Source organism: Tamandua tetradactyla, chromosome 14, assembly GCF_023851605.1.
Source record: "Tamandua tetradactyla isolate mTamTet1 chromosome 14, mTamTet1.pri, whole genome shotgun sequence".
NCBI classification, from domain to species: Eukaryota; Metazoa; Chordata; class Mammalia; order Pilosa; family Myrmecophagidae; genus Tamandua; species Tamandua tetradactyla.
This window is the reverse complement of record NC_135340.1, coordinates 85,087,708-85,114,342: the sequence shown is the minus strand read 5'-3', so window position 1 is coordinate 85,114,342 and position 26,635 is coordinate 85,087,708. Positions and strand designations below refer to the sequence as shown.

The 26,635-nt window shown below is 40.6% G+C and overlaps 1 protein-coding gene across 11 annotated transcripts in view; it reads right to left on the bottom strand.

Annotated features, from left to right (window-relative positions):
* The window catches only part of MAP2K5 (mitogen-activated protein kinase kinase 5), a 318,144-nt gene that overhangs the window by 13,255 nt on the left and 278,254 nt on the right, over positions 1-26,635 (bottom strand). The window contains exon 22 of one of the 11 annotated variants that reach the window (XM_077128315.1): positions 10,722-10,830. The exons of 8 other annotated variants lie outside the window; for them this stretch is intronic. In XM_077128315.1, the coding sequence (XP_076984430.1) occupies positions 10,726-10,830 (105 nt within the window). In that variant the 3' untranslated portion in view covers positions 10,722-10,725. 2 more of the 11 variants (XM_077128321.1, XM_077128318.1) reach the window with 2 other exon arrangements.

The following is a 26,635-nucleotide window of genomic DNA, read 5'->3' as shown; positions in this document are numbered from 1 at the left end:
AGATGTAGTATATCTATACAATGGAATATTATTCAGCCACGAAAAGGAATGAAGTTCAGATATGTGTGAGTTCATGACTAAACCGTGAAGAAACTATGTTGAGTGAAATAAGTCAGACACAAAGAGACACTGTATGATTCCACATACATGAAATAACTAGAACACGTAAACTCACAGAGAAAGAAAGTGGAGTGCAGGTTCACGGGGTAGGAGAGGGGAGGAGAATGGGGAGTTAATGTGTAATAGGTACCATGTTTCTGCTTGAAGTGATGGGAAAGTTCTGGTAATGGACGGTGGTGAGGGCGGCACAAAAATGTGATGTGGTTAATACCACTGGATTGAACACTTAGGAGTAGTTGAGATGGGAAATTTTATGTTGCATACATGTCACAAATGCAATATTGATCCTGGACTGGATCTGATAATGGAGGAGAAAATGCCTAAAAGGATTATTGGGACATATGAAAAATTGAAAATATCAATGATAAATGCCTTCAATTTGATAAGTTACTTAAGGTGGTTATATAAGTGAATATTCTTGTTCTTAGGAAAGGTACATGGAAATATTAAGTATTCAAGAATGTATATAACCTTCTTAAAATGTTTAGGAAATAGAGAAATAGATGACAGATGGAAAAATAGATGGATTGATTGATAGATTGATCGACAGAATGATTTAGCAAGTGTGATAAAATATTAAAAGTTGGTGGATCTGCCACCCTCCCCATCTCTGTGTGGGACATGACTCCCAGGGGTGTGGACCTTCCTGGCAACGTGGGACAGAGATCCTGGAATGAGCTGAGACTCAGCATCAAGGGACTGAGAAAAACCCTAGAATGAGCTGAGAATTAACATCAAGGGATTGAGAGAACCTCCTCAACCAAAAGGGGGAAGAGTGAAATGAGACTAAGTGTCAATGGCTGAGAGATTCCAAACAGAGTGGAGAGGTTATCCTGGAGGTTATTCTTACGCATTAAGTAGATATCACCTTGCTGTTCAAGATGTAGTGGAGAGGCTGGAGGGAACTGCTTGAAAATGTAGAACTGTGTTCCAGTAGCCATGTTTCCTGATGATGATTGAACAATGATATAGCTTTCACAATGTGACTCTGTGAATGTGAAAACCTTGTGTCTGATGCTCCTTTTATCTACCATATAAACAAAAGAGTAGAACATATGGAATAAAAATAAATAGGGGGAACAAATGTTAAAATAAATTTAGTTTGAAATGCTAGTGGTAAATGAACACGAGGGGTAAGGGGTATGGTATGTATAACTTTTTTTCTCTATATCGTTTTATTTCTTTTTCCATCGTCTTTTTATTTCTTTTTCTAAATTGATGCAAATGTTCTAAGAAATGATGAATATGCAACTATGTGATGATATTAAGAATTACTGATTATATATGTAGAATGGAATGATATGTTAATGGTTTTGTTTTTTGTTGATTTTTTTAATTAATTAAAAAAACAAAGTTGGTGGATCTGGGTATCTGGTTGGTGGTATGCTGGGAGTTCTCTGCAGGGTGTTTGTATTAATTTTCCAACTGCCCTGTAAGTGTGAACGTATTTCAAATAAAAGTTAAAAATGGAGGTGTAGAGGAAATTTAAAACATCAACAACAAAATGCAGGGATTCACTTAAAAACAAAAGAACACAGAATGGATGAAAGTAAAGGGATAATAAAAAAAACAACAAAAAATGCTAATTAAAAGAAAGGTCATATAGCTATATTAACAGCAGACAACTAAAATTTATGGCAATATATAGAGAAAAAGAGAATCATTACTTAAAGGTAAAACACTTCAAAATGAAGAAATATTTAAACAAGTGCTGTGACAGTTAGGTTCTGGTGTCAACTTGGCCAAGTGACGATGCCCAGTTGTCTGGTTAGTAAGCACTGGCCTGACTGCTGACAGCCATTTCGTGGCTGGGTGATAAACTGGAAGGCAGGTGATGATTAAATCATCAGTGAGATGGCTGCATCTGTGGCTGATTACATCTGCTATCAACTAAGGCGTGTCTCCCACAATGAAATAACCCAATCAGTTGAAGGCCTTTAAGGAAGAAGAGAGACTCTTTCACTGCTTCTTCAGTCAGCCAGCCTCTCCTGTGCGGTTTGTCCAGACCCTTCATTGGAGCTGCCAGCTTGACAGCCTGTCCTATGGATTTTGGACTCTTCCATTCCCATGGTTGTATGAGACACCTCTATGAATTTTGCATTTACAGATATTTTCTGTTGGTTTTGTTTCTCTAGAACCCTGACTAACACAAGTGCTTAACAACATGCCCTTAAAACATTTAAAGTAGAAACTGAAGAACCGCAAGGAGAAATAGCCAAAGCCACATTAATAGTGGGAGATTTTATCATACCTCTCTTAGTAATTGATAGATAAAGCAGCAGAAAATTAGTAAGGTTATAAAAGATATGAATAACACAATAAACAAGCTTGATCTAACGGATGTATAGGACACAGCTTTTAACAGTTAAAAAATACACATCCTTTTTAGGCAAAAAGAGAGCACTGGAAAAAACCCAAATATGTGCTAAGTGGATTTTAACAAATAACAAAGATCTGTTATCATTCAGATCATGCTCTCTGACCATAGTGCATTTAAGTTAGACAAAAATCACAAAAGGATGATAAAATACTTCTGGATATTTGTTTCCTTTTTTTTCAAACACGGTCAGGCATCACGAATCGAACCTGGGTCTCCAGCATGGCAGGGGAGAACTCTGTCTGCTGAGCCACCATGGCCCACCCCACTTCTGGATATTTGGAAATAAAAACATACTTCTAAGTAATTCATCAGTCAAAAAAGAAATACTAATTGAAACTGAAATGTCTTAGATCTGAATAACAATAAAATATTACATATAAATATTTGTGGGATGCAGCTACAGCAATACTTAGAAGGCAATATATGGCCTTATACACATGTGTTGGGAAAAAAATAGGGTATTTTATGAGTTGTGCCTAATTCAATAAATTATAGAAAGGACAACGAGTAAATGCAAAGAAAACATAAGCCAGCAAGTAATAAAGGTAAGAACAGAACGAAATTAAATAGAAAGCTATCGCCAAGATAATCAATTAAAAAAAAACATCGATAAAAAAAAAAGACTAGTAACGTATACAAACCTCTGACAAAATTGGCAAAGGAAAGAGAAAACACAGGTAAACATCATCAGGAAAGAAAAAAAGGATACATAACCATGCATACAGCAAAAACTTACAAATAAGGACACAGCATCTGAACAATATCAAGTTAACATATTTGAAAATACAGACTGGTGACACAACAGCAGAGTGGGGAGAGGGAGAGGGAGTGATGGGTGACAAGGCAGTGTGAGGAGCCGGTGAGCCTGACAGAGCTTTACCCCTGCCAAGGGGCCATGCGTCCAGGGCCCTTCCATCACACTTTCACTTTTTAAAAGCCCTTTGTAGCCACTGAATCCTCTTATTTCAAGAAAGCAGCCAATTAAGTAAAGACTGCTTCTTCTTAAAATCCACCTTAGTACCAACTAAGATACTAAATTTAGGTACCAAGTATTCTAGTTTCTTAAGAGAAAGAAACAAATCATTCACACAAATACTGAAGCTAAAGTGGGAATTTTTTCATGCTGTCAAGTCAGCCAGGTACAAAAAAAAAAAAAAAAATAAGAAGACTGCTAAAAATGCTAGACACCAAAATTTGAGATAAATACTTTTATATGAACGCCATCTTCCTTCAACTGAATGAATTGCTGTTGAGGTGAGGGTTGGGGAGCACAGAGGGCTGGCTGGGGCAGCCCCTTTGGAAAATTTGAAGTAAGAGCACAACAAAGGTGAAAGCTGCCAAACCTAGTCTGTAAGACACAGGATTGAAAACTACCTGCATAGAGTCTCTGCTGTCATCAACCAGCATCCTCCATTTGAAACTGCCCCCTCCTTTTAAAAAAGGAAATCCACAAAAAGGAAGCAAACCATTTGTAAATTCTGATCATTTTCCATCCCAATAGCAAATAAAAATCATCCATAGAACCCACGTTTAGCCTTGAGCAATATTTTCTAAAACAAAACACAAAGAACCTGTGGTACTTAACTATTCTGTTATTGATTTACTGTGGTTTGCAAGGTAATGTTGAAGAAAATTAAATGTACGGAAGCTTGAAATGCATTTCTGTGGCAGCGAATGGTGTGACCTGTGTTTTCCGAGGTGGTGTAGTTGGTCATGCTCAAGATGAATTACTGAAGGAGTACACTTTATCTGGTTAGAAATAAGCTGGCTGCCTTCCTTGCAGAGCCCTATGAAACCATAGTGTATTTTCAAACTGGTAAGAAGGATAAAGTTATTTAGTCATAAGGTTGTTTTTACCAATGATTATGCTCCAGTTTACCAGGCGACTCTAATTCAATAAAGTTCATTATAGAGATATTAAGATACACCCAGTTCTAAATCTGGGTTTTGGAGCCTAAAGACTTTCCTTGGCACATTCATGGCTGTTTGGTCCCCTCAGAAAATAACAAAACTTCAACAGTTTGAAGTCTACCCTCACTACTGACTCAAGGGCAAAATGATCAGATGTTGCAAACTTGGACATTTTTAGGAAACATTTTCAAGTAGTATACGTCCTACTTATTAAAACTGTTTCCAAATCTAGAAGTACTTTACATATCAACAAGTTCCTAAGTTGACACCCTCATCTAAGACCAAAAATCTAGGAGTTGAACTTTTTAAAAAAGCCTTCTAGGGTCAAGTAAATATTTTAATGCCCATGCACTAAAACATGAACACTTATTTTTGGCTAGCCGCTCAAGCCTTTCTAAATACAATTTTCTTGCATTTTAATTTAATCCTAACAAACTGAGTGATGCGTTTCTTAATCTAAAGCATAAAAAAGAAAGCCAAACAGCAGAGGAAGAGTGAAGGGCCGTCAGAGGGACGAACAAGAGCAGTAGCAAGAAGTGACATCTACTGGCAACACCAAAACAATAAAAACAAACACAAAAAACATGCTCGAGGTCAACCAGTGTAGGGACAAATGGTCCTACAGCTGCAATACCAGGAGACATCAGTACAGGAGAACACAGCGAAGGGCAATATTCACAACGATGGCTTAAAGTAATTTTTTAAAAGAGCTACTAAATCCTGGTGCACATACCCTGTTTAAGAGAACAGGGAAGCGGATAATACTTTGAAGAAGACCTCTTACCTGTAATTTTTTTTAGGTTTTGAGTAATAAGTTTCAGTTATCCAAATCAATTTCCTTATATGGAACAGCTCATTCACTGGTGACGCCAAATGAAAGTCAGGCTGCCATAACGAGTGTTGGAATGCCAGTATTAAGCATGGGGAGAGCTCTCACTATCATCAGTCCTCTTCACCCAGCCACGCTCCGTGAAGCTTGTGGCCCCCCACCACGTGCTGCTGTAGCGGCAGACAAGCCTTCAGAGCCTCTGAGTTCAGTAAAGACATATGGGGCCACTTAGGGCCCAGGCTTATCTTGGCTTCCTCTGCAGAGCGTTTGATTACTTCTAAGATTTATGGTCAAAGCAGAGGAGAAAAAAAAAATACTTCACAGAGCAGATTTATAACCTAATCTTATTATTATTATTTTTAATAACGTTAGGGATGACATCCTATGACATAATCTTGGAATGACTGCAGGGCAACTCAGAAACTCCGTGGGAAGTTTCACATTTTGGGGTTTGGAGTATTTTGTACTTGCAAAGGTCAGGTAGGAAAGTACCAGGGAAATGAGCCGGAGAGGCGGTCAGAGAGTGAGTGTCAGCTGGTTTAATTTTCTGTGTCAACTCTGAAAATTAGATAAACAATGACAAACCAGGCTTTTTAAATGAACTTGTCACTTCTGGTTTTGTTGATAGAGGGTAACATTTTTCAAGTCCTGGTAGCCCCAAAGACAGATTTAACCCTTGAGAGTTTAGATAAACGTTTTACAGTCTCCTCATCTGAAAACAAAAGGTTTAGTCCAAACCTATAACCTTTAAAAGGAAAGCTAATTACCCTTGAAATTTAAATACTTTTTGCCCAACAATTAACGGGACTTCCCTTAGAGCCAAAGACCTATGCTTTTCCAGTATACTCTCAGCAACTTTTTGTTTTTCTCTTTCCAGATCAACTCAACTCTTCAATATGGTTCCCCACTGATCTTTAACCTCCTTTTACAAACACGTCTTTCAACCATTGTTCTAAGCAATGCTGTCAACACAGAGCAGATGTTTGCTCTCTTTTTACCAAGTCAGGTGACCGCAGACCCCGTGCCCGCTGCCCGGCTGCTCTGCCGTTAGGATGAGGTGAGAAAGAAGAACTGCCTTAGCTTTTCACTCAGCCCAAATATGCTTTGTGTTACTTAAGTCTACGTTTCAGCTATAAATTCTCTCAGGTAGCAAGTGGAAGACAGATCAGTAGCTATTTTTCTAGTAGCTATTTTTATTGGCTTTGCTATAAGGATATTTATTCAAAGATAACTTGGAAAGAGAAATATGCATATTTACAGATACTAGCATTTGAGTAGGGTTTTCATCTCACAAAGTGCTTTCAAGCTTATCATTTCATTCCAGTATATGACCCTGTGAAGTGGGTGGATGGCATTACCATTACTAGGTTCAGAGGGGTTAAGTGATTTGGCCAAGGAAGAACCGGGACTTGAATGGGATGTTTAACTCCAAAGCCTGTGCCCTGCATTATAATATGGTAACAACAGTGGTGATGTGACGGTTCACAGTTACAAGCACCTGTCCTGTGCCAGGTACGAGCTTTGTATTTTCATTTACATCATTTCATGTGATCTCCAAAAGCCCTATCAGAAAGTAAATGTTAATCCATCTTATTCACAAGGACACTGCAGCCTGGAGGCTGTAATAAGGACTGTGCTCCAGAACTCAGCTGGGGTGGGGCCTGAACCCAAGTTCTTGGGCCTCTGATATCACATTACCTCTATTCTACAACTGGGAAGCAATCATCCAGAAACAAGCTCACTGCTTAACAAAGACATTAATGCCACAGTCTGCCCTAGATAAAAGAATGGTATAGGAGATTGAAAGTCGTCTGATCCAGCAAACTTTGCTTCATCCCTAAATTTTGATGCCCCTCACTTTTCCTTTTTGATACAGAAGAGTCTTCTCTTCCAAAGTGTCCTAAACTTCCAAATCACCACTCCTGAGAACTAATTGTTGCAAAGAAAACCTAGGATTAAACCAATTCACACGAAGGTATTAAACAACTAATAAGAGCCCTGGGGCTATGTGAAAAGAGGATGCCTGTCCTAGGCAGGCAGCGTCTCTGATCTCTAGGCTTGTGGACTGTCCCCTGCGAGGGGCTCCCAGGCAGGTCACATACCTGTGGTTTCTAAGAGCTCCATAAATTTCATTTCCTACAACACAGTTCTGTCCCCCTAGCTCTGTGAACCTCATCTTCTGCTAAATAATAACAGCCCCACCCTCACAGGAGGACTGTGTGTAAAAGTCATAGCTCAGAGGCGGTCATGGAAACAGTTATACAGTCCTATCAATGGCCTGAATTTTGTAATCTTTATTCTACTAAGGAAAATTTTATACTACTTAACACATGTTCAGTGCTAACTGTGGCAGGCTCTAAGACATTACTATTACTATTTTGATGTGACTGGCCCTCCTCACAGCTGCACACAAGTGGGTGGCTGGGAATCCATTTTGGCCTGATTTTAGCCAGTAGAGAATTTGGGGCCCTGTGCTCCGTGTATTAAGGCTCATCCCCACTCACTGAACAGCCCATCTCCTGAGTCTCAGGCCTAAAGACCCACCTTGCTCCTCATCTAAAACAGGAAGGACTTCTCTCCTGTGCTCAGAATTCCATGTAAGTAAAGCACAAATAGAAAAAAGGAATCCCAACTGTTGCGCTGACGCACAGCCTATAGACAAGACAGCAGTGCCCTCAGACAGCATTTCAAATACAGTTTATTAGTGTGTGATATGAAAAGGGTATTTTTATTGCATGATATAATGCAATGGGACCTTGGGCGCTCTGTGGAAAGACCTCACACTCAGAAGTGTAATGAACCCATAGTCCCAAAAACATTATACTGTACATTAACCTATCATTAATGGCACATTAGGGCTAGGGGCATTGCACGCTTGCTGGTCAGGGCTCCATCAGGACAGTGTTGAGAAAACCACACAGTCTTTCCAGGCTTAAAACAAATAGAAAAAATAAATATTCCTGATGTCTACAGGCAGCTCTAAAGGAAGTTCCATCCCAGCTCTGCCATGCAATTTTCAAGCCTGCCTTTTTAAGAGAGGAAGCAAGACATACAACCAAACAAAGGGAGAAGAAAGCAACCCTCTTGTAGTTTGCTCTCAGACACTGGCAATGCACCTCAATGCTGGCTCAGCAAGGACGCGAGCAGAAGGCACCTTTGGCAGTACAAAAGTTGCCCAAAGGACAGTCAGGCCTGCAGCATTGAATGGAGACGTGAAAGGGGCTTTTAGGATTGTGCGTCCAGCTCACTCACTTTCTAGGTAGGGAAATCAAGGCTTGAAAAGATGAGGGAGGAGACAAACCATTCAAAAGAAAGACAGGGAAAGGACATGGAAAAAAAACTTCAAATGGCCAATAAATGTGAAAAAAATTTCAATCGCATGCTTCATAAAGGAAATGCAAATTAAAACAACTAGATACTATTTCACCACTGATTTGATTGGCAAAGATTGAAGTCTGATAATTCAGTATCAGAAGAGGTAAAGGGGAACAGCATTCTCATACAAGTATACAAAGATGACTAAAATAAAGATGGGTAGCATTCTTTTTTCTTTTGCATGCTGTATGGTGGGGGTCACATTTCATTCTTTCTCCATGTGAGCATCCCTTTACTGCAGAACCACTTGCTGAATTTTGGTTTGTTTGGTTGCTTGTTTGTTTTGGGAAGTGCGTGAGCTGGGAATTGAAACTGGGTCTCCCGCATGGCAGGTGAGAATTATACCACTGAACTACCCTTGCACCCCCAAAGGTGGGTGCCATTTTAACGGCAAAAAACTGGAATGTAAAATGTTCTATGACAGGGCCCTAAAGGAAGAATTCATCCATACAATGTAATAACCACGCAGCCATTAAGAAGAATGAGGTAGACCTTTAGATGTCAATATCAAAAGATCTCAAAGATATATAATGTGAAAAAGACAAGATGCAGAACAACAAAGACTTAAAAATTCTAGAAGGATACACAAACTACAATTAACAGTGCTAACCTCTGGGGAGTGGGCCTTGGGGCCCTGTGGGGGTGGTTGCAAGAGGACCGACTTATTAAACATCCTTCTGTACTATTTGAATATTTCACCATAATTTAAAAACTATTTTTAGAAAGCAAATGATGAGGAGGGCAGAAGCAAACATTTTTTGGTAACCGATTATTTTCCAACTACTATGTGAAATACTTCATGTGTTTCATCTTGGATTTTCACAAAAACTGAAACAGTCCTGTTCCATGGAAGTGGGGACTAAAGTTTCAAGGGGTGAAAATCAAGAAATCTCTTCCAAACTCTGATGTAGCTCACAGCTACCTTTCTGGGGACAGACAGCCCACCTAACTGGGCAGTGGATGAAGGGATGGGAGAGGAAGGCAAGACAAAAGGCCACGGACTCTGAGGTCATCAAATTTCTGGAAACATCTTATCTCCATATCATGAAAGTGGAGGGGGTCTGGGAGCTCGAGGACTATATATTATTTAAGTAAATAATGCCTAGCAACCAGGGCTCAAACACATGAAAGAAAGTACTTCCTTAATTAAACACAAATCAGTGTCAAAGGAAACCAAACTGCAGTTCTTTGGAGAGGTAGGGTGCCTGGGACCAGCAGAATCCAAAGGCGAGGGTGGGTGCCTGGGACTGACTCACAGCGGCCCCATCTTAGGACTGTGCTGTGCACGGAGCCAACCGTCTCCCAAAGCTGCAGAAAGTTTGGTCTCTGCTTTTTTATTACTCCATTCTTCCTAATAAAAGAGTCTTGCTATTTTTGGATAAAAGACCTTGCAGAAGCATCTTTAAATTTTATTTGTCCTAGGGTCTGCCAACACATGCTGTAATTAAAATGTTGATTAGTAAACAGTTTAAATATATGACAGACAATGCAGTTAAAGCCTACAGTTAGGTCAATATGTGATTTAGATTTGCCATTTAAAAAATCTCATTTAAATTTTGCATACATTAATCACTACCACACTTCAAGATTCTGATATCCACCTGACTACAATATTAAAATAAAACTTGCTGCCCCAGGGAAATCCTACTTATTCTTAATTGTTTCGAGGCTTTGATGGGCTTTTAATCTAAGATTAATTTATGCAATTTTAAATAACTCTTCTTATGATTAATAAGCTTGAAAATTAAAAGGAGTCTAAAGCAATTATAATGAGCATTTGGTCATAACCTCATTAGAAGGAGGAGTGAAGGATACAGCTTTGGAATTCTTACAAGACTACAATTTAAGGTTACTTTTAAAGAAGTCAAACATAGTTCCTGAAATTGCAAAGGCAGGTTAGCATAGGTCAGTGTTAAAATGACGGCTAGGTAGATTAGCATACTAATGATTTTCCCTGATAGTAAGAGAAAGGACACTGAAAAGAAGAGGCCGAAAGAGAGACAAATGATGTGCTGCCAAGAACCTAAAGGGTTTGAACCTGGTCTCCCATTCTTCTGGCTAGGGACCTTCATGGAATTTCAGAAGAGGCGGAGGGTTAGGACACACCTGTTTACAAATTAGTTTTAGCCAGAGCCTGGGTCCACCTGCAGCTCAGCAGAGACCAGTCCTGTGTGACCGTCTGCCTGTTGTGATGTAGCTTCAGCAAGCCTCTTCCCTGTTTAAGAAACAACAATGGTTGCCGGCTGCCACACTTGCCCCAGGTGTCCAAAGTGCTTCTGGATCTGATCTGGCCAGGACGGGCTCCTCACTCTGCTCTGTTCCCTCTGGTCTCAGCCTGAGCTATTTTCTCCTTTCTTCTCGATTTAAATTAGCAGTGATGAGGATAATAATAATGCTTACCTTTTAGTGCTCATTTTATGCTGGACATTGTACTAAGCGTTTAACATTTATATCACTTAATTTTCACAACTCTTTGTGAGACCCATTTTTACAGATAAGGAAACTGAGTCTGGGAGAGGTTAAAAAACTTATCTGAACTCGAGTGGCAAGTAAAGGTGGGGTGGGAGGGTGAGAAGTGACGGTGTTCTGCTCTGCCACTGCTTGTTTATACCCCTTATTCCACCCACCTCATAGGGTCAGCTGGAGCTAGCTTCCTCCCTAGCTACTGCAGCCCCTCGGCCACCCTGTGAGCTCTCATATCCTCCAAGTCAGCAGCACACAGCTCATCCCAGCTTCTCTAATTGGTTCCTATGGATATGTCTAATCTGCCCACTGGATTGTGAGCTCCTTGAGGTCAGAAATGTTTCTTTTATCTTTTGAACCCATTACAGGCCCTCCACCCCCGCCCAGGCCTGGATAACCAAGACTTGTTATGATCGCCTACTTTGCAATAATTCCCTCCAATGAGATGCTCATTATATTTTATTGATAATAGACGGCAGACACAGAAAGTTAGGGTTTCTAATTCACAGAGACCCCACACTCACCCCAAAGAAACTGCCCATGCAGTGGACTCTAGGTGCAAACATCCAACGTAAATATACTTTGTTCTAATTCACATTAAGCTCACTAAGTACATTTGTCTCCTAAGAAGCTGCTAGCTGGAAATGCCCAGGAACATTAGACAGATGGGAAAATTGCAAAGAGGTTGAATGATGCAATGTCTTGCATATATCTAGCCCTTAATAGTTTAGAAACACACTTTCAAAATCTCCACCTTATTTGAGTTAAAAAAAAAAAATCCACAAATCTCTGTGGGTTGGTATCGCTATCCCCATTTTACAGATGAGCAGGCAGAGCTTCAGATAAGCAAAGTAAATAGCTGTTGAATACCAAATTAGAGGCAGAGTGCATTGGAAACCACATCTTCTGATACCCAGATAAATGCTCTTTCCAGTTTATCAAGTTGTTTCTTGCTTCATGCTCACATGACACACAGATATTTGTTCCTTTTCTTTCTGTGACCGTAGGACAATAGAGGAAAGGAAAAAACCCAAATCTCTCCACAACTAACAGAGATAAACCACGTGCCCTGCTCATTACACACCTGAACACAATCTTTTGCACAGTACTCCCCCTATCCAAAACCCTTTTATGACCCGTATAGGCTACAGAACAGAGAACTGGTCCCTGTGTGCGGCACTCAAGGCCCTTCAAGAGCTGGAATCCATCCTTGGCTGCCCCCGACTTCATACACGTGGCATGGTCGCCTACGCTCCTGCTCGTCCCCCTCCTTGAGCACCTGTGTCGGGATGAACCTCTGCTGGCTGTCTTCCCAGCCTTCAGTTCTTCCTCTCCCTTTCTGACAGACCCCCAAGTCTGCTTGGCTCCCTATTCTGTGTCATTAGGCTACTTTGTTCAAAGTCTCTGATGGCATTCACCACAGTTTGGCTTCTATTTCATGTAGTTCTTTTTGACCTTTCATTCAACATGAAATACATTTTATTATTAAATACATACCCTGTGCCTTATATGGTGCTAGCTGCAGGAGGAATGATGGTTATTTACTTTCTCATCAGACTGTCAGGTGACGGAGGGCAGATAAATGTCTCATCCTCCTCTGTATTTCCTACAGCTGAGCAAATTCAAGTAGCTGGTTTGTGAACCACTTGATACTGGTTTGCAATCAGAGGTGTGACACACAGCTTCCTTCATTGATAATCTTTTGCCGTGAAAAACAGGCAATGCTTTGAGACACGCTTGATTTACATTCTGGCACAAACTCTCTATCTTCTGTTCAAGAAAAGTTCAGATACTAGCACCTGTGCGCAGCCTACACTTTGAGTTAGCACTGAACTATAGCACTTAGCAAAAAACATACTCGGTACACAAAACTTTGCTCAGTAAAGTTTGCTGAATTAAAAGGCATTTCTCCTAGATCAAGGAACAATATCTCTTGGAAGTTGCTTATTTCTGTAAGTATCATGGTAAAACTGGAAAGGTGAAAAGAGTTGTGGCTGAATAAATAACAGAACATTCCTTGCCTACAGTTTTTGCCACAGGATGCCCACTAAAAAAACAAAAAAAGTGTACTAACACCTCACATGTTCTCAGAGCTTCTTCTGAGATAACAAACTAACAGACCAGGTACAAAATGCTGGTAATTACTTTTTCTCGTCCCATTTTAAAAAAACAAAACTTATTTTGAAATAATTCCAAGCTTTACAGGAAAGTTGCAAAAATAATATAAAACCAATACACTGAATTTCAATATTACGCCTTACTCAGATTTACCAACCTTTAACACTTTGCCATATTTTCTGTATCTACCTACCTACCTATTGTCTAAATTTTGAGATTAGATTGCACCCATCACGCTCCTTTAACACTTGTTACTTCCATATATATCTCCTAAGTACAAGGATATTCACTTATGTAACCACATTAAATAGAGTTATAAAGTTCAAGAAATTTAACATTTTTATAAAGCATACAGTCTGTATTCCAATGTTTTCAACTGTCCCATTTAATGTCATTGTGTCTTTAGTCTCTCATTCTTTTAAATTGTGGTAACATTTATCCAACATAAAATTTCCCAACTCAACCACTCCCAAGCATATAATTCAGTAGTTTTAATCACATTCACAATGTTGTGTTTTTCCATCATCCCAAACAGAAGCTCTACATCCATTATGCATTAATCCCCATTTCCCACCCCCACCTGCCCCCGGTAACCTGTATTATACTTTCTGTCTCTAAGAATTTGCATAGTCTAGCTATTTCAAATATGTAGAATCATACAATTTCTGTCCCTTGTGGCTGACTTTTCTCATCCTGATGTCTTCAAGGTTCATTCCTATAATAGCATATTTATTAGAATTCATTCTTTTCAGTGGCTAATAATATGCCATTGTACGGATATATCACATTTTGCTTATCATTTCATTCGCTGATGGACATCTGGGTTGCTGTCACCTTTTGACTACTGCGAAAAATGCTATTGTGAATACTGGCATACTGATACCTGTTTGAGTTTCTGTTTTCAATTCTTTGGGATATTTACCTAGAAGTGGGATTGCCAGGTCAAATGACAATTCTAAGTCCCTTTTTAAGGAACAGCCAAACTGTTTTCTACAGTGGCTGGATCATTTTACATTCCCCCAACAATGTTTGAGAGTCTCTATTTCTCTGCATCCTCACCAGCACTTATAACTTTTTATTTTTTATTTATGGCCATCCAAATAAGTAAGCAGTGGTATCTCACTGTTGTTTTGATTTGCATTTCCCTAATGGCTAACTAATGTTGAGCATATTTCATGCACTTATTGGCCATTTGTACACCATCTTTGGAGAACCTATCATTTTGTTTCGTTTGTTCTGAGGTTCAGGCTTCAACCAGGCCGCTAGTGCTGGGTGATGTCCAGAAAGTGTGTGCAGCCATTTGCTCTGTGCCTTGAGTATGGTCCTGCAGGTGCAAGATGAGCTGCTAATCTGGAGGGGACCAGAAGGAGAGAGTTGAGCAAAGCATCCCAGAGGGGCTTCTGGCTTCACAAGCACAAGCAGTTAAGCTCCTACAAGTTTCTTTGCAGGGTATTTGTATTTAGCATAATTTTTCTGAACCCAAGAAATAGTTTCATTTAGCTGAATTCTCAAAATCACAGTAACAACCACCTATCTACTATGCACCAACATTTATATCTTTGACATAGTGCCCTAGAAAAGTGTTGCGTTTCTCCAAGTAAGTCATTTACACTCTGTAAGCCCCAGCGTACACATCAATAAAAGGGGAATAACAATAATCATTACAGTATTTATATGAGTCGGATGAGATAACAAGCAAAAGAACTCTGTAAATGTGTTTATTTTAAAAACATTATCTATTAATTTCTTTATATGTAATATTACATTTTTTTTAAGGCTAATGAACAGAACCTTTTCTGAATTCCTCTACAGCCCCAAGTTGGGTGCAATTGTTATGCCTATCTCTTTCAAACAGATTCAGAGAAAATAAATGGCAGTTTGGATTTTGGTAAGTGTGGAAATTTGAAGTTCTGGTACTTTTTCTTACAATACAGCCATGTTCAGAAAGTAATATGCTCACAAAACACTCAAATGTCCCGCAAGGCTGGCTCACCTGCCTTGGCAGTCACAAACCATCCCTAGGTACCTCCAACTGGAACAAATCTTTCTTTCCCCAAGTTCATTTTACTTGTTAAATTCATATATCAATTCATTAACCATTTATTGAGCATTCTTTTTGAGGCTAGAGACTGGGCTAGATGCTAAGGATAAAAAGGTAAGACACGATCTTATCCTCCAGGAACTTGTGATCTCATATATGAGCTGTTGTCATTCATGTAAAGAAGTTACTACCACAGAGTGTGAGAAGAACAGTAACAATAGTATTTTCCAGGAAGAAAGAAGACGTAGAAGAGGAACTCGACCGAAGCAGGTCTAGGAAAGCTGCACAGGGCTTTGCCAGTTGAGTCTTTGAGGCTGAGCAGGAGTTCACCAAGTGGATGTGACAAAAGGGAAACAGCTCGAGCAGAGACAAGACAATGCCTTGCCTGTCTGGGGACTCCCAGCATTGTGGAGCGTGGTGCGCAAGGGAAGGAGGGGCATGAGGTGAAGGGGCAGGTGAGGGAGGGTCTTTGGTCTTGTACTTAGCTGTTTATATCCTTATCTTCTGCCAGACTGTACGCTGGTTGGGGCCAGGACTCAAGGCTTACCTGCTGCTTCCCCAGCATCAGGCAGGATATTCTGCATAGAGTAGGCACTCAAATAAAAACTGAGTGCATACTGAAATGCGCATTTGTGATGATCAGAGTGTTTCTCTCCTTACTTCACCATGGTAGAAAAGGCTTCAGAAATACAAATCTGTTCCAGACATGCAGGGGGTTATAATTCAGCCAGTCCCCTAAAAGCCATCCTTCTACCTTCCTTTGGTACTTAACCCACTTTCTAGATGATGTGGCACTGCTGCCTGCACAGGAGAGCTGGGAAGGGGGCCATTTCCAAAGGCAGGAAGGAAAGCAGAATGCGCCCAGTCAAAGCTCAGCTGATCTTCCTGATAAGGGGGAGGAAAAGCCTGTGCTGGAGAAAACTTTCTACGAGAGGAGCTGGTGCCTCAGGCGCTGCATAAACCAGCATTCCAGGGTTGCAGATATGCCTTCCCGAGGGTTAGAGCAAAAGTATTCCAGAGGCAAGGCTGTGGCTTAAAAAAAAATCATGTTTAATTTAAAAATTAGAAACTGGAGCAGGCTGTGAGCACAGGGGTTGATTGAAACAAAATTTAAATTCCTGTCAAGCCCATTTAAACACGGGGGCCCTTCATAGACAATTAGCTGCTCCCTGTGAATGCTGAATAAACTCAGGCCTGGTCACTGCAAGAAGAGAGGCGCCTACTGTGAGGCGCTGAAAAAAAAATTAACTAAAATCAGGCTCTATGAAATATTTAGCCTTCCAGTATATCACAGGGGTTTGGTTTGAAAGTGTAAACAAGACAAAAATCGATTCCTTGGTGCCCTCAAATCAATCCCCCAAAATGGTTAGGGCATCTGTTTCTGCTAAATTTTGTTTACATCGGCAGATTTGCCTTAATTGCAGTTGTTTATCTCTCATTGTCCCTGGGGCCCTAATCTCTCGATTACTAATACTTAACACTCATTTCACATCTAAAGCTACTTCTAATCCTCAACAGGTTTGGGGGGCTCTTAAAATTATTGCAACCGCAGAGGCGGGAGACACAGCCTCTTTGTGGAAGGAACATTTTCTTATCTGCTACCAGCTGGGCCCAATCATCACCAGGGACGGCTACGACAAAGGTGCCAAAAGGCTTTTCCACAATGACTGCTGCTCCACTGGGGATTCAGAGGATAAAAAAGAGCTTTGATGGAAAAATCTGAACAAGAGGCTAAAGCAGTCCAGCCAAATAAAGTTACTGTCATAATCAGATGCTGTCAATCACCATGAAAATCCAATTAAAAATGTTTCAGCACAGCCCTCTTAAGTGGAAAAATGTACCCTATTTATAAAAATTTTTGTCAACTCCACACCAATTCCACAATTAGAAAGTCCTGCTATTAATTGAATCCGCCCCCCCACCCCCAACTTTAAAAAGAGATGCAGGCCATTCAGAAGCTTTCTGAGGGAGTTCAGACCACACAGGCTATTGGTATACAATTAAGAGTTAATAGGGTTACATTTGAAAATTCCATTTTTATTCGTATCAAGGGAACCTTTGCACGAAAAAAACGAATGGCACCTATTTTCCTACTTCAGAATCAGTGACCATTTATATTAAGAGAACAGAGAAACGGTAAACCAGGATACTGGAAAGAAACTAGTCCATGCTCTGGCAAATGTCTCTCGGTAGACCTAGACCTAGTGTTTAATTCTAATCTTGAAAATTAAATAGAGGACGGAAGGACCAAATGTCTCTTCTGTCTTTCTGCAGTCTCTAAATGGCCACGTGTACCTCAAATTATCTGCAGGCAAATTTGCCCCCCCCCAAAAAAACACTGTGTATATAAAAGGCCTCACCAAAATCACAAGACACAATCCCCAAAGGTCTCTCTAAAACTGCTACAAATTAAAAAGCAAACAACCCATTAAACAAATCCAGCTGGTTACAACTGTAAATAGGAGGTTTCTAATATTTTTTCCAGCCCTTGAAATTCCTGTTTAGACTCATTAATAATGGATAAGAATTGCATCTATTTATTGGTAAGTACTCACAGGAAAACAGCTTTGCTACCTTCAACAGCAATTTCCAAATCCCAGAGACTAGCCTTCAAGATCCTTTTATACTTCCCCCACAAACAGCTGAATGTTTCTGGTCTTTTTCAACCCAATCTATTATTCCCAAGAGCTGGGGGTGGGTGGAGTGGGTGGTGGCGTGTATCTGATATACTGATAAATACAGACCTTGGGGTTCCCAGCCATCAATCTAACCAAGCAAAGATGTGCTGGCCATGTGTTTTCATCTAGGTCCTCTAATGACCTTTTTCTTTCTTTTTTTTTTGGCATGGGCAGACTCAGGAAAACGAATCTAACGACCTTTTGATTTGGAATGAACTAATAGAGGTGAATTCTCAAGTGGTCAGAACACACACCAAAGATCATGGGTGTGCTGCCTGGTTACTGTTTAACAACACTTCTTGGATCTTCCCCTATATTCAGGGTGGGATGACTGAACCCTGGTGCCTATTTTCACTGGTTATACCCATGCTGCACTGGTTACTAAATGCTTTGAATATTATCTCTGGAAACCATGCAACATCCTAGAAATTTCAGCATTTTGGCATTAGATCACTTTTCATAGCAGAAAGCCAAACAGAAACTTCTTGTCATGTACTCTACTATGGTCATCCTAATTTATACTGTGCATCACAATGTCCAGGGATTGCTTGTTCTTTAGTCAATTTCCTTCAACTTAATTTATGTGTTCCTGAAGAACAAGGGGCTTGTCTTGCTTGTCTTTATTTGTTAGGTATCTAGTGTAGTGGTTCTACTGAATTGGATGAGAGAGAGTGGCACACGCAAGTGGTAATTGAATGACTGCTCTTCTTTTAATTAGATCAGAAAACTTGCCTGTTTGACAGCAGAATAGGAGCGAGCTAGGTACTGAGTTATAAGACCATGGTCTCCTTCAAGGAATATACTATCTAGTTGGAGAAAAAAAAGCAGTAAATTATGAGCCTCACCTTTGGCTTCCCCTTATAATCTCCTGTAAAGCATTAAAAAAAAAAAAAAAAAAAGTACCTGATCCCCTGGTCTAAATACCAGAGACTCTTTAATCTGAGTTGGGGGATCCAGGTTTTTTCTTTTACCCTTCCCCATGCTGCCCACATGATTCTGAAGAGCTGCCAGGTTTAAGAACCACTGTATTACACAGATCAACTTGTGCATATAAGGTGAACATGTAATTAAGTGCTTCTCCAAGTTGGAGACAATAAATGTCTGAGGCTTCAGATGAGGGGGCAAGCACTGTGAAGCTGAAGAGTGGAGAAAAGCTGCAAGGTGGGCGGAAGAGGGAAACTTTAAGAACTCCTTCTTCAAAGGCATGGGAGAGGTGGGTATTCTAGGCTGGGGATAGCACCCCTAATAGCAGAAACTTCCAATGAGCTGAGTAACGTCAACCGTCAACCGAAGAATAATATATAACACACTCCAAAGACCCACCTTTGCTTCCTGTGAATTTGGCGTAACAATGAAGATCAGCCAGATTCACTCTGAATCAGAAGAGACTGCATACAAGATAATCAAACTCTTCCTGAGGTCAGTGGCTATACAGCCTCACTGTGCCTTGAAATGCAATGCTGGGAAGATGACAGCCAACCCAGTGAAACAAGAAAGAAGCATTGAAGGCATGAGTTCCAACAACTGCAATCTTAACAGCCAAATCATCACCATATTAAGAGATCTGACTTGATAGAGGAAAAAGTTATCCTTAACTGGTTGGGAAATTAAGACTTCAGATCACCATGATCAAGGAATGACAGATTTTATCTATTTCTTTCTCTCTTGCTATGTGCATGGATATAAATGAATATATATACACACATGCACACATATATTTATCTGCTAAAGTCTTGTGAAAAGATTAAGCAGTCACATCTACAGAGAAACAAAGCTTTTTTCTGGGGTAATAATCTCTCTGTTCTTGCTGAAGTGCTAATGTGTCATCAAAAATTCAAATTAAAGCTGTCTGATTCAGTGTGATCAAGTATCCAGACAGTGATTCTCCCCTAATAATGTGCAATTAAAAAGCTAAAATCACCTTCTTTGCTAGTAGTTTCCTATTTACAAGCAGACACAAACATCTTATTTTAATAGCCTTGGGAACTTGAAAAAAAAACTGTTACATGGTTGTCAACTGGACTCTGTGGAGGCCCCATTACTCTTGTGACGGCTTTTGTACTCGGGAAATATTTAGCTGAAAATGTTACAGCCTTTGCCAGGCTTCTCCCTGCAAATTTTGCATGCTGTAGCTAACGAGCAGACCTGTACCTTCAATGAATAACCAAAAGCAAAAATGACATCTGCAAGAATGGGTGGCCAGACACATGAGTCTGGTCCCAAATACCTATTTTCAAACATTCTCTATACAACACAGGCAATAGCTGAAGGAGGAAAATTGCAACCAAGGTCAGAATCACTTACTAATCAACATCAGTATTTTAAAAGGCACAGACTTGCAAGTACAGTGGTCCATGAGTACTATCCAAGGGGGCTATGGAAATGTGCCTAGCCTCATATTTGTGCTTAGGGTACAGCTAAGACCTGGATCAAAATAAACCATACCTTGTCTCTGGCCCATCCAGTACAATGTGGTGATACTACAGGGAACAGCAACAGGTGAGAGATCCCCCTACCCTTTTGCTAAATGAAAAGGACTACCCTGTTCTATCAGAGATAAAAACCACCTCCATCCCTAGTCGATGACTGATAAAAGAATCCACCTCCATCCTTCCTCAACACTCCCATAAGACTTGCTGTGGACTCTTGTGTTTACCTGCCCTCCAAACACCCTGAACCCCCTTCCTTTTCTTTGAGATATTCCTCATTAATAAATGGACTCCATGCTGCAAGAGCCTGAATAAGACCATCTCCTTAATTGTCTGGTGCATTTGGTCTTTGTCAGTGGTCAGAGGGTTTGGGTTTAATAATGGCAAACAAAGCCATCCGTTGTGAACCCCAAAGTCACACTGGAATTCGAGGGCTGTAGAGGCAAAAATCTAATGTGGTGTGTTCTCTGCAATTTTTTTGCATGGGCAGGCACCGGGAATCGAACCTGGGCCTCCAGCATGGCAGGCGAGAACTCTGCCTGTTTGAGCCACCATGGCCCACCCCTTGCTTTTTAAAAGCATTCATGAAGATGCCCAATTTAACATATACTTTTATTAACTGAGAGACCAACCAACCAAATTTCTGAAATGTAATTATAACGAAGTTTAGAAAAGCTATCAGTGACAATTTAATTTAGAGGAGTTAGAACAGTTAACATTTCTTTGCAAGTAATTAAATGTTTAAACAGATTTTTCTGGAGCAGTTTGGTGTTTATTAGCCCCCAAACATTGCCACCTCTTATACATAAAGACTTCTCTGAGAAACGAGATGCCTTCATGTTTACAGTTGCTGGCATTAGATGAAGTGGGGGAGGGAGGCTAAAAGCGCTATTTTGATTATAACTGACACCCTCCCCCTGAGACCCACACCTGGCTTCTTGACTATCTGGCTGTTTGCTTGCTTTCTAAGCAAAATGTCCAATTTCAATTGCAAACGGCACCCTATGTTTCTTAGAAGCCTGAATCAAAAACCAAACTGGAGGAAATACCAAATGAGGATGCCCTGCTCTGGAATGTACAAGGAAATGCACAAAATAACAGGCATTATTAGAACTTAAGGAGAAAACCCATGTTTTTAAACAATTACTAAAGTGGTATAATAACAGCATAAAGACAATTTCTGCGCCAGCTTGTTTCTCTGAAATCTCTCTGCCACTGAACAGCTAGAACAGATAATAACTATTAGTAAATCAAACTCCTCTGCAATATCCAGCTGTGCCTCACACATTTACATACAGATAGAATGGGTATATGTTTTTAATATGTATGCGATACGTACTTTTACCACAGCCGAAGTGCATGCTACAAAGGAGGAGGAGAATGGGAATCGGATCAGCATGAGATAATATAGTGGCCTAGATAAAGTATTAGCCAGCGATTGATCTCAAACGGGGATGCTGCTTCTTCTGACCTGATTACTTACTATGCATAGATTCCATTAAATAGAGCTTAGACATGGAAAGCTTCTGAAAATACTCTAAATGCATAGAAAGATCTACAGCATTCGGAGCCAAAATTCTAACTGCATAGGAGCTTACGCCCCACACCCTCCATGCTTAGGGTGAGGAGGCTCCGGTGAGTCAAGGGTCACATGCAGGATTAGGCTGGGGAGGTTAAAGGGTGCCTGACGGCTGGTGGGAAGCCCTGCTGAGCCCCCCAGAGATGGTCCTTCCCTTCCTTCCCCCACCCCAAAGCGAGCACCCTCAGAGCAAATGCCTAAGCACTCCCCACTGCCTGTCTGGTCCTGGTAGCATAGCTCATAATAGAAGGTAGCAAGGGAGTTTAATCATTTACGGGCATGGTCCCTAAGAGTCCCTAAACCGGTGACAGCCACAAATTCCTCTCCTCAGAAAAAGGCAAATTCCCAATTGCATACATAATTTTGGACGTAATTTCAAGGGTTCTAACAGACTTCCTGGTGACCTAGTCCCTCGCCTTCATTTTGCAGATGAAGACACTGAAGCCAAGAGGGGAGGGGAATTTGCTTTGAGGTTACACATCTGGGAAGTGGTGGAGATTTACTCTGCTAAATCACACAGCTTGACCTTACTTACAAAAGAATCCTAAAGGAAGATTAATTCCTCAGAAGAAACTTTAATGTTTCTCACCATTTCCTTTAATTTGGAAATATTTAAACATAATTTGAAGAGCAAAACCAGACTTGAACCCACTGCAGTGCTCCTATCTCAGGTAGCCTCTATGTCTTTGAGTTTAAGGCCTGATTTTAATTGTTTTGCTTCACTCAATGTTATTATAGAAATTTTGGGGAAATTTCTTTTCTATCTTTTACCTTAGGCATTACCTTCCTCTTCCCTCTTGCTGCTGTCCCACCAGTCCTCTTCCGATGAGCAGAGGCTGGCTTTCCCCCACATAAACCATGATATCCTTACTGGGTTGCTAAAGGCTGCTGAATGCTCCGTCTGAATTCTCGGAGTCTCCATTGCTTGAAAACTTTTTTTGAAGTTTGTTGGTCCTAGGTCACAGGGCTGGGGCAACAATGACATAAGTCTTTTCTGTGATTTAGGTCAGGGGATTTAAAACTGGGTCCTTTAATAATGGAGTTATTATTGCAAAAGCAGAAAGATTGGTGGTGGGGGGGGATTCCTTTCTGTCTGTGACAGCATGCTGAATGTTTTTGGCTGCCTGCAAGGCTGGTTTTCCTTTATTGGGTTTGAAGCTGACTCCTGATTCATGCAATAGATTCTTAAAGAACGGTCTGATCTTCCTTGAGAATGAGGGACTTCCCTATATTTGAAATGGGGATTCACCCGAGAGAATTCAAGAAAAAAGGAACATATGAGTGGGGGTATGCTGCTTCTATGTAGAGTCAAGATTTTGAGACCTGGATAGTAGGGTTCCTTTTATTAAAGTGGAATTTCTTACAGATTGCCCAGCTGGTGGTGATCATGTTGCCTACTGAACACCACTTTTGTGGGTTTGAAACTCTACCAGGCCAATGTCAAAGGGCTTTCTGTTCCAGCAGGTACTGGAGGCTTCACATCGCTCTGAACAGGCCTGTGGCCTGTACAAATGCATGCTTTGCCCGTCCTGATTTTGCCTGAAATGGTCCCCTGAAAACTATTAAAGTTCAATCCATCCTCCAGATACCCTTTTCAAATATAACCTCTGGCACTCAGCTTTCCTCTATTTCCCCAAACGGATCCCTACAGAGCTCTGAAATTCTTTCCATAGTAGTTACTTCATTGTAGTTATTTGTATACTTGCTGTATCCCCGACAAGACCACATATATGTGGCTTAATCTTTATATCTTCTGCTGAATCTAGGACAGGACTTCGCACACAGCAATCTATAAATAATAGCTGACTTTGTTTACCTGGTTCTGAAATCTCCCAAGATGAGGTCAATGCTGATGACGAGCCTTCGGAATGACTCTTAATGTAGTATAATGGCCATATGCCAGAAAACTGCCTGGCTCACAAGCCTTGGCCTCCTCAAACGTGAGCCTTAAGGGAATTTCTTGGTCCAGCTTTAAAATACTTTCACTTACGACACAAAAAATGACAACCATCCTAATAGCAACTACACAAAGTAGAAGGAATTAAATAGTTAAACAAGTAAATGAGGACTAATAGTGGGATTTTAATGACCTCAAGGGTCTAAACTAGAGTTTTACATTTCATCTTTAAGACTGACATGGTCAAAAATTGCAAAGATGATTTTAAGACTTGATATTGGGTATTCAGGTATTTAAGGTAATCCAACCAGATAAAGACAGCCCTCTTGAGTGCCATGACCCAGGGCCCAGGGCCGAGGGTGAGCTGGTCTCCTCCCTGCATTCTGATGCACTTAGGCAGGGACTTGCTGTGCTCACTGGTGGTCAGGGCCACCCCTGGGGTTCATTTTTGAGTCCCCTGTTGCTCAGTCTGTATCTCTAGGTACTTCTACCTGACCCCATCTCTGATCTTTTTCCCTCTGATTTGGAAAATGCAGGCCCATAAGGGAAACCGTGGCCTCAATCCTGCAGGCCTCACAGCTGATGCAGTCCAAGCTGTGCAGACCACGCTGGTACCCTGCCTGCTGGATAGCAGGCTTGGGAGATAAACTGCTCTTTTCATGAAAGGCACAGGCCCCCACCCACAGTGACAAATGGGCTTTGCAACAGAAGCATTCCAGAGGAGGCCCTCAGCTTCCAGACGGAGGTTACAGGCGGAAAGGAGAAGGAAAAATTAAAGTCATTAATATGCTGGAAGAAATAAAGAGACTGGTTCCATAAGACTGGGTCCCTAAGATGTGACTCAAGGTTCCTCAAGTAGGGATATCCCACTTGCTTTCCCATGCCCTGTTTAACCCAGTCTTTTGGTCAAAGGTAGGCAGGGCTCAATCCCCTTGGCTATGGGAGCCTCATACTCAGTTTTTTCTGTCTCCTCACCAAGCCCTTACCAAATAGGGGGTGCCTCGTTCTTGCTATACCTCTGGGAATAAATTCCTTTTACATCAAACCGTGAGTGGCACTAGAAACAATGCTAAATAAGTACAGGATAGTGCTTCCTGTGACAAAATTTTTGACTATTTTACTGCTTTATTGATAATAATTAAAAATGAAGAACAGCACATGCCACGGTATGTAGTTGTAAAGAAATAGATCTAGATATGTATCCCTACTCTTTCACCACACACACACACACACACGATTCTAAAGCATTGTGGTAGTTAGGTTCAGATGTCAACTTGACCAGGTAAAGCTGCCTAGTTCTTTGCTGTGGATATGAGCCAATGGCATGTGAACCTCATCTCAGCACTTGCAGCTCAGCCCAGGCCTTTGGAGATGCAGAAAGGAATCACCCCAGGGAAAGTTGCTGGAACCCAGAGACCTGGAGAGAAGGCCAGCAGAGATCACCCTGTACCTTCCCACGTAAGAAAGAACCTCAGTTGAAAGTGAGCTGCCTTTCCTCTGAAGAACTATACATTTTTAATTAAATAAATCCCCTTTTATTAAAAGCCAATCCATCTCTAGTGTGTTGCATTCTGGCAGCTAGCAAACTAGAACAGGCATTAAAAGCACTCACACTCTAGCCTTGTTCTATGACTAGTCACCTTGGAATGGTGTTCCTTATCACGATATACATACATATATATTTATGGGTATATGTGTGATCTGCAGATGTTTTATTTATAAGTGGTCAACTCAATGCAGCACTGAAACCTGCATTTACAAGCAGATACCTGTTTCATGAAATCCTATTCCTTTGTTTCAATAGCTGAGCTATTCAGCCATAGCATCATAATGCACATTCCTGTAAACGGGTCTCCATCTCTAGAACCTGTTCCAAGTTTTCTCAAATGTGACTAACTGCAAAAACTTGCCAACCATCAAAAAAAAAAAGAACTTGTTTATGCTAGACATGAAGCTTGCACCATCACAAATTGCAGAGGTTTTCAGGGTGAGCTTTAATTTGAAATTACCCTGAAAACTGGGATTTTGCTTCAGGGATAACATGACGGAGAAAAGTAACTTCTTGGAAAGTAGTTATGATACAAAAGGGAAATGTACAGTTATTTTATATTTGAGGATGAACCTGTATTTATATAGAAGTTTGGGTGTTTATTAGGATGGAATGCAAAGGATGAAATCCTCTCAGCTGACATGGATAAAATGCACACTGTTTCAAGAACTAAAAGAAAATTGACTGGGATTTGCTGTAAGTGCAATAATCTAAAGACAGGGAATGGTATGCAAAACATTAGAAAGAGTAGACTATAATTATTATTATTTACTAATGCTCAATCCTAACATTATTCTAACAGCTTGTGCATCGTCAAATCAATAATCTGCACTAAATAAATGACCATTTGGGAATTGTTAGGGAGTATCTCTGTTCCTTTCCCTGCTTGGCTAAAAACTGTCATTTGAAATCAAAGAAAGCTGTCTTGGAGCTGAGAGCAGCCTTGTAGTTGTGTTTTACTGAGGAAAGACCAAAGATTCACATTAAATTGATCTTTTGCAGCCAAACTAATTTCATTCTACATGAGTCCAAGGGCGACTCCACGGCATGCTCAGAATTCCCTGCAGGGCTGCAGTAAAAACTCAAAATGCCGCCATCTTCTCTGCTAGCCAATCCCATGAAATCTGAAAGGCTATAAAAGTAAACGAGGACAAAGAATAGCCTACGTTAAGTCGTGAACTTTGGGGAAAAGGGTTTGGCATTAAGTTTCAAAATGGTGGTGGGTTTTTAAAGAGTAAAATCTGAGGGTATGAACTTCAAAAATAC